The 15,763-nt window shown below is 41.3% G+C and overlaps 1 protein-coding gene and 1 pseudogene across 5 annotated transcripts in view; one reads left to right on the top strand and one right to left on the bottom strand.

The window, feature by feature from the left end:
- The window catches only part of GAREM1 (GRB2 associated regulator of MAPK1 subtype 1), a 247,930-nt gene that overhangs the window by 218,121 nt on the left and 14,046 nt on the right, over nucleotides 1-15,763 (bottom strand). For 3 of the 5 annotated variants that reach the window (XM_051852035.2, XM_051852036.2, XM_051852034.2), the window contains exon 1: nucleotides 3-420. The exons of the other annotated variants lie outside the window; for them this stretch is intronic. Coding sequence is in view for 1 of the 3 variants with exons in the window: in XM_051852034.2 (XP_051707994.1) it covers nucleotides 3-129 (127 nt within the window). In the remaining 2 variants the exon portion in view is untranslated. Of the gene's footprint in view, nucleotides 1-2; nucleotides 421-15,763 lie in introns of those variants that run through there. 5 annotated transcript variants of the gene reach the window in all.
- On the top strand, nucleotides 999-6,582 carry LOC138843999 (olfactory receptor 10J1-like; annotated as a pseudogene).

Raw genomic sequence — 15,763 nt, 5'->3', positions numbered from 1 at the left:
ACCCACTAGGCCAATGAAGTCCCTGAGGATCAGACTACATTTGATCATCTTTGAGTCCCAAGCACTTGGAAGACAGACATATGGATCCACAGTTTTTAAATGAATAGCATGGTGAAAATCACATCCCATACTCTCACCCTTCCATTAGCCTACAGAAAGATGTTAGAGAAAACTTATTTTTAAAATCCAAAGGAGATTTTATACTTATAACTTTTATTTAAAAAAAAAATCTGGCAGTTAACTTAAAAATAGGCTAGTAAAACTTCAATACATGTGTGTTTACACATGTGTGCTTGTGTATGTACATGCAATAATTTCCTGTGGCTGCTGTAATAAATTATCACAAACTGCGTTGCTTAAGACAATAGAAATTTATTCTCTCAAAGTTCTGGAGGCCAAAGGTCCAAAGTCAAGGTGCTGGCCAGGCCAGTGTTCCTTTAAAAGCTCTACGACAGACTCTTTTCCCTGCCTCCTCTGGTTTCTAATGGCTCCAGTGGCTTGAAGCTGCACCACTCCAATTTCTGCCTCTATGGTCACTCCGTCTCCTCCTTTTCTATCTCTAATCTCCCTCTTTCTCTTATAAGGATATATGCCATGGTTTTAGAGCCCAGGTAATTTAGGATGACCTCATCTGAAGATTGTTAATTACATCAGCAAAGATCTTTTCCAAATAAAGCAACATTCACAAATTTCAGAAATCTGGACATGGCCATATCTTTCAGGAAGCCACCATTCAACCTACTACCCTACTATCACGTGTGTGTGTGTGTGTTGTATATATGCCCCCCACACACACATACACAAAAAGAAATGTTCTTAAAGAACGCTTTATTGAATACCTACATGTTGCCAAAGTAATAGTTTGGAAACTGTGTTGGGAGTTGGGGACACGAGGAGGAACACCAGACACAACTACCAGATTCACAGAGGACACAGTCTACTGGCAGATACAGAAATCAGGTTATTTTTCAAAGCTGTAAAATGCACTATGTGGGAACATGATATCATGGCTGTATACAACAGGGAACCTCACCTCATCAGTTGGTAAATGAGTAACCCTGACATCTTCTCCACTAGAGACAGATGTTTCGGGGAATACTCTTTGACACACAGTTTATCTCCCACCCTGTACTGAGACATTCACTGAAGTCCTTGTTTCACATGTTTGCTTTGCACATGGAATAATGTGACTCAATGATATTCTGTGGAACTACTATAATTCATGGAATTTAAGATGCCATCACTTGGGGTTGGTGCTGTGGTGCAGAATTTTAAGCCTCTGCCATCAGCTTCCACATCCCAGGCGGGTGCCAGTTCAAGCCCCAGATGCTCCTCTTTGATCCACTTACTGCTAATGCACCTGGGAAAGCAGCAGCAGATGACCTAAGTATTTGAGCTCCTGCACCAAGCAGATCTGGAAGACGCTCCTGGGTACAGCCTGGCTGTCTGGGAAGTAAACCAGCAGATGAAGACCTTGTCTTTCCTCTCTCTCTACCTCTTTGTCCTGGTTGCTCCTCTTCCAGTCCAGCACTCTTTCAAATAAATAAATAAATAAATAAATCGTTTTCAAAAAAAATCATCACTTCTAAGGTCCCTAATATTTTACAAAATCAAGACAGAATAAACACCTCTGATTAAACCATGCCATGCCATTAATTATTAGACACATCCTGACCTCAGAGATATACTAAAATGTACACCTTAGAATCATGCTAATTTCCATTTTGAATATATTCTTACCAGACATCTAGAAAAATGAAAGAGCTTTTGATTAAACAGTATGGCCCAATTTCAATGATCTGCCAGCAAAATTTTAATGCTGAATTGGCTTTACCCAGCTTTGGAATTTTTTCAACTTCTTCCCATCAGGCTAATATATGTAAATATAATTCAGTAAGTGTTAAAGTAAGACATATTCTCATTACTGGGTTTCTTCTAGACTTAAGATAGTTTGAGGAGTCAGAGCTGTAGAAACAACTCTAAATTCCTTGAACAAAATAAGAAAGGCATGGCTGCTAGAATTATCATCTGTTTCTTTGCCCACAACCTGCTGAAAGTGAGAAGGTGAAAGATTGTGCGTATGCACCTGTGTGTGTGCTCTGGAGTGCAAGTATGAGAGTGCTTCATAAAGTTTGTGGAGAAACAGAATGAAATGTTGTTTATTTCAGTGTAAAAAACATTTTTAAACATAGTCTTTTCATAATGGGTATTTTTCATGACCATACTGAAGATCCTTTGTATGCCTGCATTTGAAAAAAATTTTGTAACAGAATAAATGTCTTTTAACTCCACTTCCCACAAATATTTTCAAGTACCTTAATAATTTAGGGAGAAACTGGAACATCCCAAAAATCTCATGGTAGAGACAACATTTGTGATCCAACTGGCAGGATGCCATATTAGACCCTGTGAAATGTACAATAGAAGACAGGATCCCTGTTCTCAGTTTAGAAAGAAAAATCTAAAAATAGGATGAAACTTTTAAATCAACAAACTCCAACCTAATAAAGTTCCTCATGAAACCTAGGACTGAGGTTTAACACTAGTAGTCATGTAGTTGTGTAAACTAGACCCAATTTCAGAGAATATGAGTTCTTGTACACACTTGTCCTTTACTTCTGCAGACAGTCTGGGAGGCTTTTAAATTTTTTCTTTATTTTTTCTTTATTTGAAAGGCAGAGAGGCAGACAGAAGAGAGATCACTGGCTCACTTCCCAAAAGCCTGCAAGAGCCAGGAATAAGCAAGGCAGAAACCAAGAGCCCAGAACTCAATCCAAGTCTCCCAAGTACTTGAACCATCATCTGTGGTCTCCTATGATTTGCATTAGCAAGAAGCTCAACTGGAAACAGAGGAAGTGAGACTTGAATGAGGCGTTCAGATACTGGAACACTGGGGTTCCAATCAGGGACTTGACTTGTAGCAAACGCCTCCCTCAACAGTCTGGGTTTTGACACTGAGATAGGCGTGCTGTCCTACTTTTTTTAAAAAAAGATTTAAGCCTGATCACTATATTCCTAAAGTTGTACTTATGAAATTTGTACTCAATAAATAAAACAGATTGGTAGGCCGGCGCCGCAGCTCACTAGGCTAATCCTCCGCCTTGTGGCACCGGCACACCGGGTTCTAGTCCCGGTCGGGGCACAGGATTCTGTCCCGGTTGCCCCTCTTCCAGGCCAGCTCTCTGTTGCGGCCAGGGAGTGCAGTGGAGGATGGCCCAAGTCCTTGGGCCCTGCATCCCATGGGAGACCAGGAGAAGTACCTGGCTCCTGCCATTGGATCAGCGCAGCACGCCGGCCATGGCGGCCATTGGAGGGTGAACCAACGGCAAAAGGAAGACCGCGCTCTCTCTCTCTCTCACTGTCCACTCTGCCTGTCGGAAGGAAGGAAGGAAGGAAGGAAGGAAGGAAGGAAGGAAGGAAGGAAGGAAGGAAAGAAAAGAAAAGAAAAGAAAAGAAAAGAAAAGAAAAGAAAAGAAAAGAAAAGAAAAGAAAAGAAAAGAAAAGAAAAGAAAAACAGATTGGTGACATGTCCAATGCTGTATTGTGACATGCGCATACAACTTGGAAAGGATCATGAAAGCTCAGGCCTTATGAGACAACTCAATGATGAGTTACATAGCAGCAAAGAAACTCCTGGAGATACAGCCTGACCATCCCATTATTGAGACCTTAAGACAAAAGGCAGAGGCTGTGAAGGATCTGATTATCTTGCTTTATGAAATTGCATTCCCTTCTTTGGCTTCAGTCTGGAAGATCTTCAGACACCTGCTAACAGGATCTACAGGAGCAAACTACTGATGATACTAACGCTGCTGTAACTGAAGAAGTGCTGCCCCCAAAGCTGATGACGCAGCACGTGTGGAAGAAGTAGACCAAGCTGTACCAGACAGATGACTTTTACACATATTCAATAATTTACTTTTATTCCCTCTGATAATATATTTCAACAATTTTTATTTTTGTTAACATTTAAAAAAATTGTATGGGGTGGGTAATGTGGTAGCAGATAAAGCCACCACCTGAGGTGCCAGCTGCCTATATGGGTACCAGTTCATGTCCTGGCTATTCTACTTCTGATCCAGCTCCCTGCTAATGCAATTTGGAGAGCAGCAGATGGCCCACGTGCTTGGGTCGCTGCGCCCATGTGGGAGCCCTGGAAGAAGCTCTTGGCTTCAGATGGGCATAGCTCTGGCCATTGTAGCCTTTTATAGAGTGAACCAGAGGATGGACAATCTCTGTCTCTCCCTCTTTTCCTCTCTCTCTGTAGCTCTGCCTTTGTTTTTTGTTGTTGTTGTTGTTGTTGTTTTAAGATTTATTTATTTATTTGAAAAGTCAGAATTAGAGAGAGAGAGAAGGAGGCCAGTGCCACGGCTCAATAGGCTAATCCTCCACCTGCGGTGCCGGCACTCCGGGTTCTAGTCCCGGTCGGGGCGCTGGATTCTGTCCCGGTTGCCCCTCTTCCAGGCCAGCTCTCTGCTGTGGCCCGGGAGTGCAGTGGAGGATGGCCCAAGTAATTGGGCCCTGCACCCCATAGGAGACCAGGAGAAGGACCTGGCTCCTGCCATTGGATCAGCGCGGCGCGCCGGCTGCAGCGCGCCAGCCGAGGCGGCCATTGGAGGGTGAACCAACGGCAAAGGAAGACCTTCCTCTCTGTCTCTGTCCACTCTGCCTGTCCAAAAAAAAAAAAAAAAAAAAGAGAGAGAGAGAGAGAGAGAAGGAGAGGCAGAGAGAGAGAAAGAGAGAGGTCTTCCATCTGCTGGTTTACTCCCCAATTGGCCACAACGGTCAGAGCTGCTCCGAACTGAAGCCAGGAACCAGGAACTTCTTCCGGTCTCCCACGTGGGTGCAGGGACCCAGGACTTGGGACATCTTCTACTGCTTTCCCAGGTGAATTAGCAGGAAGCTGAACTGGAAGTGGAGCAGCCGGGACTTGAACCAGTGCCCACATGGCCTGCTAGAACTGCAGGCAGCAGCTTTACCTGCTATGCCATAGTGCTAGCCCCTCTGCCTGTCAAATAAATAAACCAACCTTAAAAAATTCTGTATGGCACGACAACTACTTACAGGAAGATACCATTTCTTTCTAAGTGATACCATGATATTCAGCACAAGCAGGGCTCGTGACACTTTTCTAGTTTTGTGTTGGCTTGTAACTGATCAGGTAATGCCTGCTGTAAGATGTACATAACCCATTGTTAACTTTGTAGCATAAAGTGTTTCAGCTATCAAAATATGAAACTGCAACCTAAGAAATATTTCTTTCAAATTTAACTGTGCATTTCCTATTTCTTTTGCTTAGACTTCCCCTAACACCTGTGTTCTAACTCACTAGGAAATCCTTTCAGACTCGCTTCAGCCGTCTTTCCTTCCATCATATCCCGGCCCTCTGTATTCTTCCACACCTTTTTACGTAAGTTGTCATGCATAAAACTGTCTCCTGATTTTCTATCTTTTACCCACAGGTGGGCCCTTGTCCCTGTTAACTCAGTGCCCATTCAAGTGCACCTATTCAGAGCACTGGTCACTGATGTATTCTGTCTGATTAGCCTTTCTACATCTTTCAGCCTGGGATTTATTCAATGAAGAGTGTGAGAATCACACAGTGGTGATTGAGTTTGTTTTTCAGGGTTTCACCAGTTTTCATGAATACAATGTACCCTTTTTGTGGTATTTATTACATTATACTTTTTAACCTTGGCTGGCAAAGTCATCATTGTGACAATTATCAGCATTGATCTCACCATCACACTCCCATGTACTTCTTAGTGCCTTTTCCACTTCAGAGATCGTGTACACGCTGGCCATTGTACCACGAATGCTCTCCAGCCTCGTAGGTCTAAGCCAACCTATCTCCTTGGCTGGCTGTGCCACCCAGATGTTCTTTTTTTATCACTACGGCTACCAACAACTGCTTTCTGCTCACAGCAATGGGATATGACCACTACACAGCCATCTCACCCACTGAGGTACATGGTTATCATGAACAAGAGGGTGTGTGCCCAGCTAGTATGGGGGGGCTTGGAGTATTGGGCTGCTTGTGGCCATAGCACAGATGTCATCTGTATTCAGATTGCCTTCTTGTGACAGAGAAATAGCCCATTATTTTTGTGACATCCGTCTAGTTATGAAACTCTCCTGTGCTGATACAACTCTGCATGACATAATTAATTCTGTCATCAGTTCATTGGTTATCGTCATGCCCATGGGCTTGGTGCTCATCTCCTACATTCTCATCATCTCCACTATTCTCAAGATCGCCTCTGCTGAGGGCCGGAAAAAGGCTTTTGTAACTTGTACCTCACGGTCGTCATCATTCACTATGGCTGTGCATCCACTGCCTACCTTAAACCCAAGTCAGAGAACACCAGGGATCAGGACGAGCTGACTTCAGTAACTTACACTGTGTTTACTCCACTCCTTAATCCCACTGAGTACACTTTGAGGAATAAGGAGGTCAAGGATGCGTTTCAACATGCTATTGGCAAGAAACTCCTGCGTAAGGTCTTCAGCAATTTACCATACCACAGTCCTAACTTCATCCATGGTTTTAGTTATTTAGCCAATTGTAATCTGAAAACATAAAATGCAAAGTTCCAGAAAAAATTTGTTAAGTTTTAAATCGCATGCATAATGAAATCCAGAGCAGTACTATTGCATCCCCCTTGAGACAGAAATCATCCTTTTGTCTAACATATCCATGTTGTATATGCTTCCTGGCAATTAGCATGTACAGTATAATATATTTTGAGCTAAAGAAAGGGACCATACATTCACATAAATTTGATTATAGTATATATAGATACAATTGTTCTATTTTATTATCATCATTGTTAGCTTCTTATAAATTAAACTGCATCATAAGTATGTATACGTAGGAAGTATTTATGTATATGTTGTGTATATAAGGCTAGGTGCCATTTGCAGTTTCAGGCATCTCCTTGGGGTTTTGGAACTATCCCTCAGAGACAAGAGGAGACTACAGTCTATCATAGTCTGGGTATTTTTGTAAGCTCAAAAACTTGATCCTATCATTCAACTCTTCCCAGAGAGAGTTACAAAATTTGGTGTTAAGGTTGCATTAATAAATCAAGAGTCTCTCTGACTTGACTTGTTTTTACCATAATTTTTCAATGCATTCTGCTAATCTCATAGATTACCATCAGGGTTGCTTACAAGGGGGAATGCTGGTACGGATCATAAGCCAGCAGGGAAGTGATTGCTATGTTTGCTATGGCAGAAAATTGGGCAGCATAACACCTATTGGAAGTGACAGGTTGAAAGATCAATCTAAATGCCAAATAGATTAAAACTTCAAAGAGGATACAGTTGTTGAATGGGATGTGTTGAAACTACAATTCCCACTTTTTCCTTTGGACAGTGACAAAAGTAACAGACCCTGACATTCCAGAAGCAATGTTATCAGCTTTAAGCTCACCTGCCTTGGAGAGCCATGAGTTTCATGTTTGTTTTTGGGTTTTTTCTAATTTTATTAAGGTTCACATTGGAACTACTCCCTAGATAAGTCTCGAGAACCAGTATATTCAGTGTTAGTAAAAGTAAACAACTTGGTAATACTTAGCCTCTGAATTTCACTGTATTTATATATGTGTTTTCTTTCAGGGAGGAGTAGTTTTTATATACATGCTACAATCTATTCACAAGTATAGGGATATCTGGAGATCTTTCTGAAATTAAATGTATTTTTAAAAGTCTGTATTTATTTTTATTTTGTTTGAAGTGGGGAGGGTAGAAATTGATTGATCTTCCCTGCCTGTCCAGGCGAAAGCCAGGAGCCCAGAGCTTCATCCCAGTCTCCCACATGGGTAATAGTGATCCAGGCACATAAGCCATCACTGCTGCCCTCCGCAATTCATTATCAAAAAGCTGGACCAGAGGCAGAGTAGCTGGGACTTGAATCAGGGACTCCAAAATGGGGTGTGGATGTCTGAAGTGGTGACTTCATTGCTACATCAAATGCGCACTCCAGAAATTAAAGGCATTGATATCAATTGATATCAACTAGCTCTTGGTATGTCAAATCTAGAAAGTAGCCCATGATTTCCATTCTTCTATGTAGAACACAACCTGTTATCTATGTCTTGCCTTTACCCTCTTCATTGCTACCTTGATGAGCTTATTTTCTGTAAGCAGCTGTGTATCCCACTTGAACTTAAGTTTGAAGAGTGTTCTAAGCAAGAATCTTGGAATTTCTAAATTTGTATTGTTACTGTTTTTTAAAAGGGAAGATTGTTTTGATTTGCAGAAAAGATTTAAGATTTTAGAATTACTTGTCCTGAGGAAAAGAAGCAGGATCACCAAATGTCTTCCAGTTCATATGGGGCTGATGTATAAAAAAGAACAATCAATCTGTATCTCCAACCATCATGACTATGTCCTCGTCCCCACAGAAAATGCACTGAAAGTACAAGTCAGAAGACCTGAGACTCCTTAACAGAAGAAGGACCAAGAAAGGAAGTTTTTGTGCTTGTGGAGTACTGCTTGAAAGAAAACAAGATACGTCCCCTCCTAACATCTACCTCCAAGGGAGCATCCTGAGAGTAGGTGTGCAGAGAGCTCTCCTGACAGCTTAATGTCACCTCTCTCTGAGTGTCCCTGAGGACATTTCTGAGTCCTTTCTGGGGCAGGTACAAGGCAAACATTCTCACACCTTGCTCCTGAAAAACCCCTTCCCAAAGCCTCTCCTAGTAGTCACATCATGTCAGTGGAGAGCTGAATCTGAGTGAACAGAACTCCCAGAAGACTTCCCAGAGCTCTACAACTCTCTGTAAAATTTGTGTCCAGTATTGAAAGCAGTGTGTGTCCCTGAGTTCCTACAGCTGTACATTACAGAAAACTATGATACAATTCATCAAATTTTTGCAATAATAAATCATGTATATTGAAGACAAAAAAAATTAAGCCTGGTCCTTGCATGCGAGATGAAGAGGAATCAGGAAGACAACTTCAACAAAGACTTTGGGAGAGGTAAACAGAACATAAGAGGACTTTATTTTGTCTTTCAAAATGGACAGCTATGAGTCACTGCAGGATTTTAAAGTTTTAGACAAATGTATGTTAAGAACACTATGTAAAAGTGTGCCCCTCATACAAAAGATTTGGGGGAAATACTCATACTTTCAATTAAGTAAACTAAAGTTGAGCAATTTGCAAATCATTCTTAAATTCTGAATCACTCTCTCTCTCGCTCTCTCTCACACACACACACTCACACACACACACACACACACACTTGGGCAGCAGCTTTGTGAAGTATCATCTTCAAACAAATTCTACCCTGGAGAAAACTAACTGCCAAAGCATCTGGACGATGCTTCTAGAGGATGTTTAACAACTTACTATCACTTCTGAGACTCACCAGGGTAACACTGGCTTCAAAATGAATTTAAGTTTGCTTTAGAAAAACAAATCTTGGGCCTCCCACAGTCATTGAAAAAGAAAAGTAGGTGGAGATGAGGAGCAGTTGTAGCTACAATTTCTGTTCTTTAGGGAATTGAAGGATTCTTTTCAGATTTCATTAACTTTATCTGTCCCAGGAAGATCAATGCAGTCCCCTCAAAGACAGGTGTGGCTGAAACGTATTTTTCTACCATTAAAGAAAAAAATAAATCTGACAAAGATAGTTCACAACACTAAGAGATTTTTTGAATAAATGGGCCAGCACAATAGCAATCTGGAAGAAAATGAAAATCTTACATCATATGCAAAAATTAATTCCAGATGGAGTAAAGACATAAAAAAAAATTCAAATCTTTCTAGACAATCTAAGAGACTACATATAATCTAGGTGTCAGGGAGACCCTTTTTAGCCAAGACTGAAAATAGGAAAAGTATGTTTGTCCTTGTTAAAATAAAAGCTCTTAAATTAAAAAAAAAATACAGAAACAAACTCAATAGACAAGAGAAATGTAAATAAGAGAAAAACATTTTCATAATATACAAATATCCTTTAGACATTGGAGAGAATAAACCAACAACAGAGAACTCAAAAAAGTATTATTACAACTCCTAGAAGCCCAAGAGGCAAACAGATGCATAAAAAGAAGCAAATAGTGATGAGCACTGTGGCATTGTGAGTAAAGCCGCTGTGATGCATACATGTCACATGGGCGCCAGTTTGCATTCCAGCTGCTCCACTTCTGATCCAGCTCCCTGCTAATACACCTGGGGAAGCAGTGGAGGAGAGCCTAAGTGCCTGGGCCCCTGCCACTCACATGGGAAACTGGAAGAAGCTCCCAGTTCCTAGCTTCAGACCAGCCCAGCTAAAGCCTTTGCAGACATCTGGGAAGTGAACCAGCAGATGGAAGCTCGCTCTCTCGCTCTCTCTCTCTCTCTGTCTCCCTCCCTCTCTCTATAACTCTGCCTTCCAAATAAATAAATAAATCTCTAAAAAAAAAAAAGAGGAGGAAATAATCAATAATAGGGAAATGCAAATTGACACAGCATAAATCTCACTTTATATTTACTAAGTTATCGAATTTTTATAACATTATACTAATTATGGTCGACATGGGTGTGAAGAACAATCTTCTCATATTTCCATAACAGAAATGCGAACTGTTACAGTCTTGGATAGCATTTTTTTAAAATATTTTATTAATTTATTTGAGAGGCAGAGCCACAGACAGTGAGAGGGAGAGACAGAGAGAAAGGTCTTCCTTCTACTGGTTCACTCCCCAAATGACCGCAACTGGGCCAATCCAAAGCCAGGAGCTAGGAGCCTCTTCCGGGTCTCCCATTCGGGTGCAGGGGCCCAGGCACCTGGGCCATCCTCCACTGCCTTCCCAGGCCACAGCAGAGAGCTGGAGGAGGAGCATCCAGGAACACAACTGGTGCCGATATGTGACGCCGGTACCACAGGCAGAGGATTAACCTATTGTGCCACAGCGCTGGCCCCTGGATAGCATTTTGATGACATCTATTAAATAAATTCCACCTCTGTGAACCAAGATTTGATGAGGATATGAGACTCATTTTTCCAAAAAGATTTGAGTTCTTGTATGTGAGATTAAGACAATCAGGAAGACAATGCTATCAAAGATGTTTTGAAGGGAAAGTGAAAGATGTCAGAAAAATCACAGAAACCTCCAGAAACGATGAAAAAATGAATGACATCATGTGCATGGAGTTTTAGTGAGCTATAAATTCACAGATGCCAATAACTGGAAACAAACTGAACACCAATTAACAGAAGACTAAGTATTTCCACACCACGGAAAATAACAATGCAGTTATTAAAAAAGAAATGAAATGGTAGAAGTGGTATATCAAATGATTTAGAAATATTTCTATGAGTGATATAAACAAGAGGCCAGAAAGAATTTACAATATAAGCCCATTTTTATAAAATAACAATAGAAGGATCAGCATTGTGGCACGGTGGGCTAAGCCACAGCCGGTGATGCAGGTTTGAGTTACTTAGTTCTGGCTACTCCACTTCTGATCCAGCTCTCAGTTAATGCGCTTGGGGAAGCAGTGGAGGACAGCCCAAGGGCTTGGACCCCTGCCATCTATGTGGGAGACCTGAATGGAATTCCAGGCTCTGGCTTCAGCTTGGCTGAGCCCCGACCTGCCTCTCTCTCTCTCCTCCCCCACCCACTTCGTACACTCTATCCACACCCCCACTTTGCAAATAAATTTTAAAATAAAATAATGACAGACTTCCGTGTATGTCTCCATGGGTGATGTCATGTCGACACAGGATTACATGAGTATAGAGAAAACACGAAGACTTTGCACTGGATGGTTACTGTGGATTGCATACATAGGCAGGAATGGAAGAATGAGAGTTAATGTAGAGGAGGAAGGTTTTTTTAAAAAATAGTTAAAATGCCTTACTTATGTAAAACTGTAAATATGTGTATGTAAAAATACAGGATGCATCAAAATGTTGATGGTGGTTATCTCAGGTTAGTGGGACATTAGATGACTTTAGTTTGAAAATATTTTTATGTATTTGAATTCTTCGTAATGAATATATTACATTTATAATCAGGGGAACAAAGTTCTGTTTCACTGTGAAAACTTAAAAACTAGGCAGACTATACTTGGTTATTTGGATTAAATTGATACCTCCTTTCTTCCCTCTCCTTTTAACCTCTACTGGTACAAATCCTCCTCTGGTATCATATTGTTTAACTGTAAACTATCTACTCAGATTAAGATCTTTCCACTGAGTCAAGGACAAAAAGAGAGAAGGTTGGGGTTGGAGGAGCACAATTGATAAGCTACCTGATCTACTGGAAAGCTAGTCTTCACACTGAAGTTATCCTGTTCTTCACTTTTTGCAAGAGTTAACTGATAGGTGTTTTATTCCCAGTCACAGGCTACAGAAACAGAGGGAATTAAACTGGGCTTTTCTTCCCCTATCTCTGTTTCCTTTCTTCTCAGTCATCATGGTGAAGACGTTTGCACAGATACTCAACAGAATAAATGATACTCAAAGGATCACATCTGCCTTTCTGTGTGCTTTAAAATGATGTGTGGTTTTCTATTATTTATTCTCTGGTGTCAGGATTCCGATTCTGAGCTTTAACAGATTCTGAAGTTGCTGCAGTCCATCTCTCTCATCTAACTGCCTTTCAGAAGAGTTTGTTAGGGATTACATGTCATAAAGAATTTAACACTTTTACACATATCAACTTAATTCCTAGCGTTTAAAGCCAAATAGTGACCGATCCAGTTTGTCAGCTTAGTTTCACACAATGCATAGGAATTTATCAACAATGAACTATCTGTGGGGAACACTCCATGACTTGGACACAAAAGTAAGCGAAGCTGTAAACACACAGCATGGTTTTACCAAACTTGTCATGAGATTTTATTTTATCCAGTGGAAGAGGTTTCTTTCTTCCAAGAATCAGCCACAATACAACAGTGATTATCACACACATAAATCCAATATTCAAGCTGATAAAGATAAGTAAATTGTCATTATTCAATTTTAAAATGAGATAATACATACATACACATTAACCTAAAAAAAGAAGTATAAAAAATGACAAACACACGTGAAACTTAAAGATTATCTATAAAAATCTTGTAGAAAACCAAAAATACAATTTTAATAACAAGAGCATTGAAAATTACCAAATGAACAAAAAGAACTCAGAAAATTCACAGAACTATGTTTACATTATGAAGCTATTCTACAAGCAACCAGTAAATAGAAAAAATGCCAAATTTTAATTATCTACATTAGCAAAGACTGAAAAACAAGTAATATTCAATGCTATACCAAGTAATGATGGCCTTACTCACTCACTTCTGTTGGTACAGTTTCCTGGAGGCAAGTTATTAACAATCAAATATTCTTTTTTTAAAAGATGTTATTTATTTTATTTGAGATTAGTGTTACAGACAGTGAGAGGGAGAGACAGAGAGAAAGATCTTCCTTCTGTTGGTTCACTCCCCAAATGGCTGCAATGGCCAGAGTTGAGCTGATCCGAAGCCAGGAGCCAGGCACTACTTCCTGGTCTTCCACGTGGGTGCAGGGGCCCAAGGACTTGGGCCATCTTCCAATGCGTTCCCAGGCCAAAGCAGAGAGCTAGACTGGAAATGGAGCAGCTGGGACTAGAACCTGCGCCCATATAGGATGCTGGCACCACAGGCTGAGGGATAACCTACTGCACCACGATGCTGGCCCCTAACAATCAAAGTTTCAACAATAAATCCACTTGCAAAAATATAAAGTAATAAACCTGCCTAATTTAAGTACAGATATTCTCAAAAACAAGACTTATAAAACAACTGATGTCTCACAACTAGAAAATGGTCAAATAAATACAAGTTTATTGGAAATAGCAGAATTCTACTCGATAACACAAATTTTATTTTCAAAGAACATTAATAATGAAGGAAAATTTTCACGATAATGTAAAATATGTTAACTGTATTTATTTGAAAGACAGCAACAGAAAGAGATCTTCCACAGCTGGTTCACTCCCCAAATGGCTGCAAGTGCCAGGGTTGCTCCTGGCTGAAGACTCCATCCAAGTCTTGCACATGGGTGGCAGGGACCCAAGTACTCAAGGCATCGACTGTAGCCTCCTTGCATGTGTGTTAGCAGGAAGCCAGATAGAGAGTGAAGCTGAGACTTGACAGGGAATGTAGGTTTCTCAAACAGCATCCCTACTGCTGCACCAAATGTCCACTCCTAATACAAAATTTAAAAAAGTTTTATATACAGGTTGCTCCCACTTTTACATATAGTTTCTGTTTATACCCTATGCCTATAGCAAAATACTAATGGTTTTATAACAAGTTACATGCCCTCCGTAATTAAAGCTGATATTTCATTTTCTTTGGTCCATATTTTCTAAACTTTAAATAACGATGATATCTGGAATACAGTAAATATTATTATTATCTTTAAAGACAACCATCAAACCTCTAGTAAAAGGAACAGAGTAAGGGGGGGAAAGCACCTTTTAAAAATTGTATGACTACCCCCACTGTGTATATCAAATCAAAGGAAATCTGAAAAGCATGCCAGGCAAAAAGCAATGTGAGGAGTGCCTTCAAAACAATGCCTTACAGACCCACAATTTTTCATGGCCTGCTTATAAAGCACTTTCGTCTCTAATCATGAGCTGTTCTAACAGACCCACCCTAAAGGGTTAGTTTATACTCCAGTGTGAAAAGAGGAGGAAGTGGGGCGAGAAGCTCACACTACCTAGCTGGCCAGGAACCTACACCAGGCAGAAGTCAAGCAGCCCAAGACAGGGTTATTTTATTAAGTTTTTGAGGAGAAAAAAAGTGAAGAAAGGGCATCCAAGCAGCAATCTGTGTGACACTGCTAGGGGGCTCCCAATAACCACTGCCCCTCTCTTTCCGCAGGAGGCACGGGTAATGCACCCAGTTAGAATGCAGTTTGCTGCCATTCCACACTTCCATGGAGGAGTGTCTAAGTCCTGACCTGTGAGATGGAAGTGAAGCGCTGGAAGAACCAGTGCAAAAAACACACCTTTGCCCTCTTCCTGTGTGGGATGTAGGCACCATAGCTAGACCTCCAGCGTGAAGTGGCCCTCAGAGTGAAAACTACCTGCTGGACATGACAGAACAGAAAGACGCACACCCTGGCTCCTCGACTCTATGGACCACCATCGCAGTCCTGGACCACATACCTTCAGGTCTGTTCACATGAAAAAGAAAGAAATCTAGAAGCTGTGTAGGCCACCACCACCACCACCACCATCATCATCATCACCATGTCAACCCTGTTAAGTACAGCTGAAATTAACCTTAAATTTCACAGGAGCGTTTGAAAGATTTCTTCCAGGGCTGGCGCTGTGGTGTATTGCTAAAGCCACTACCTACAGTGCCAGCATCCCATAGGGTGCTGGTTTGAGTACTGGCTGCTGCACTTCCAATCCAGCTCCCTGCTAATACACCTGGGAAAGCATCAGAAGATGGCCCAACTGCTTGCATTCCTGCAGCCATGTGGGAGACTGGCACAGTGGGTTAAAGCCCCATCCTGCAGCGCTGGCATCCTATATGGGCGCTGGTTCGAGTCCTGGCTGCTCCACTTCCAATCCAGCTCTCTGCTATGGCCTGGAAAAGCAGTGGAAAATGGCCCAAATCCTTGAGCCCCTGCACCCATGTGGGAGACATGGAAGAAGCTCCTGGCTCCTGGTTTTGGATCAGTTCAGCTCTGGCCATTGTGGTCATCTGGGGAGTGAACCATCAGATGGAAGACCTCTCTCTCTCTTTCTTTCTCTCTCGCTCTACCTCTCTCTGTAACTCT

The sequence above is a fragment of the Oryctolagus cuniculus genome, chromosome 10 (assembly GCF_964237555.1).
Source record: "Oryctolagus cuniculus chromosome 10, mOryCun1.1, whole genome shotgun sequence".
NCBI classification, from domain to species: Eukaryota; Metazoa; Chordata; class Mammalia; order Lagomorpha; family Leporidae; genus Oryctolagus; species Oryctolagus cuniculus.
The sequence above is the reverse complement of the archived record's forward strand: the minus strand, read 5'-3'. Positions and strand labels throughout refer to the sequence as shown.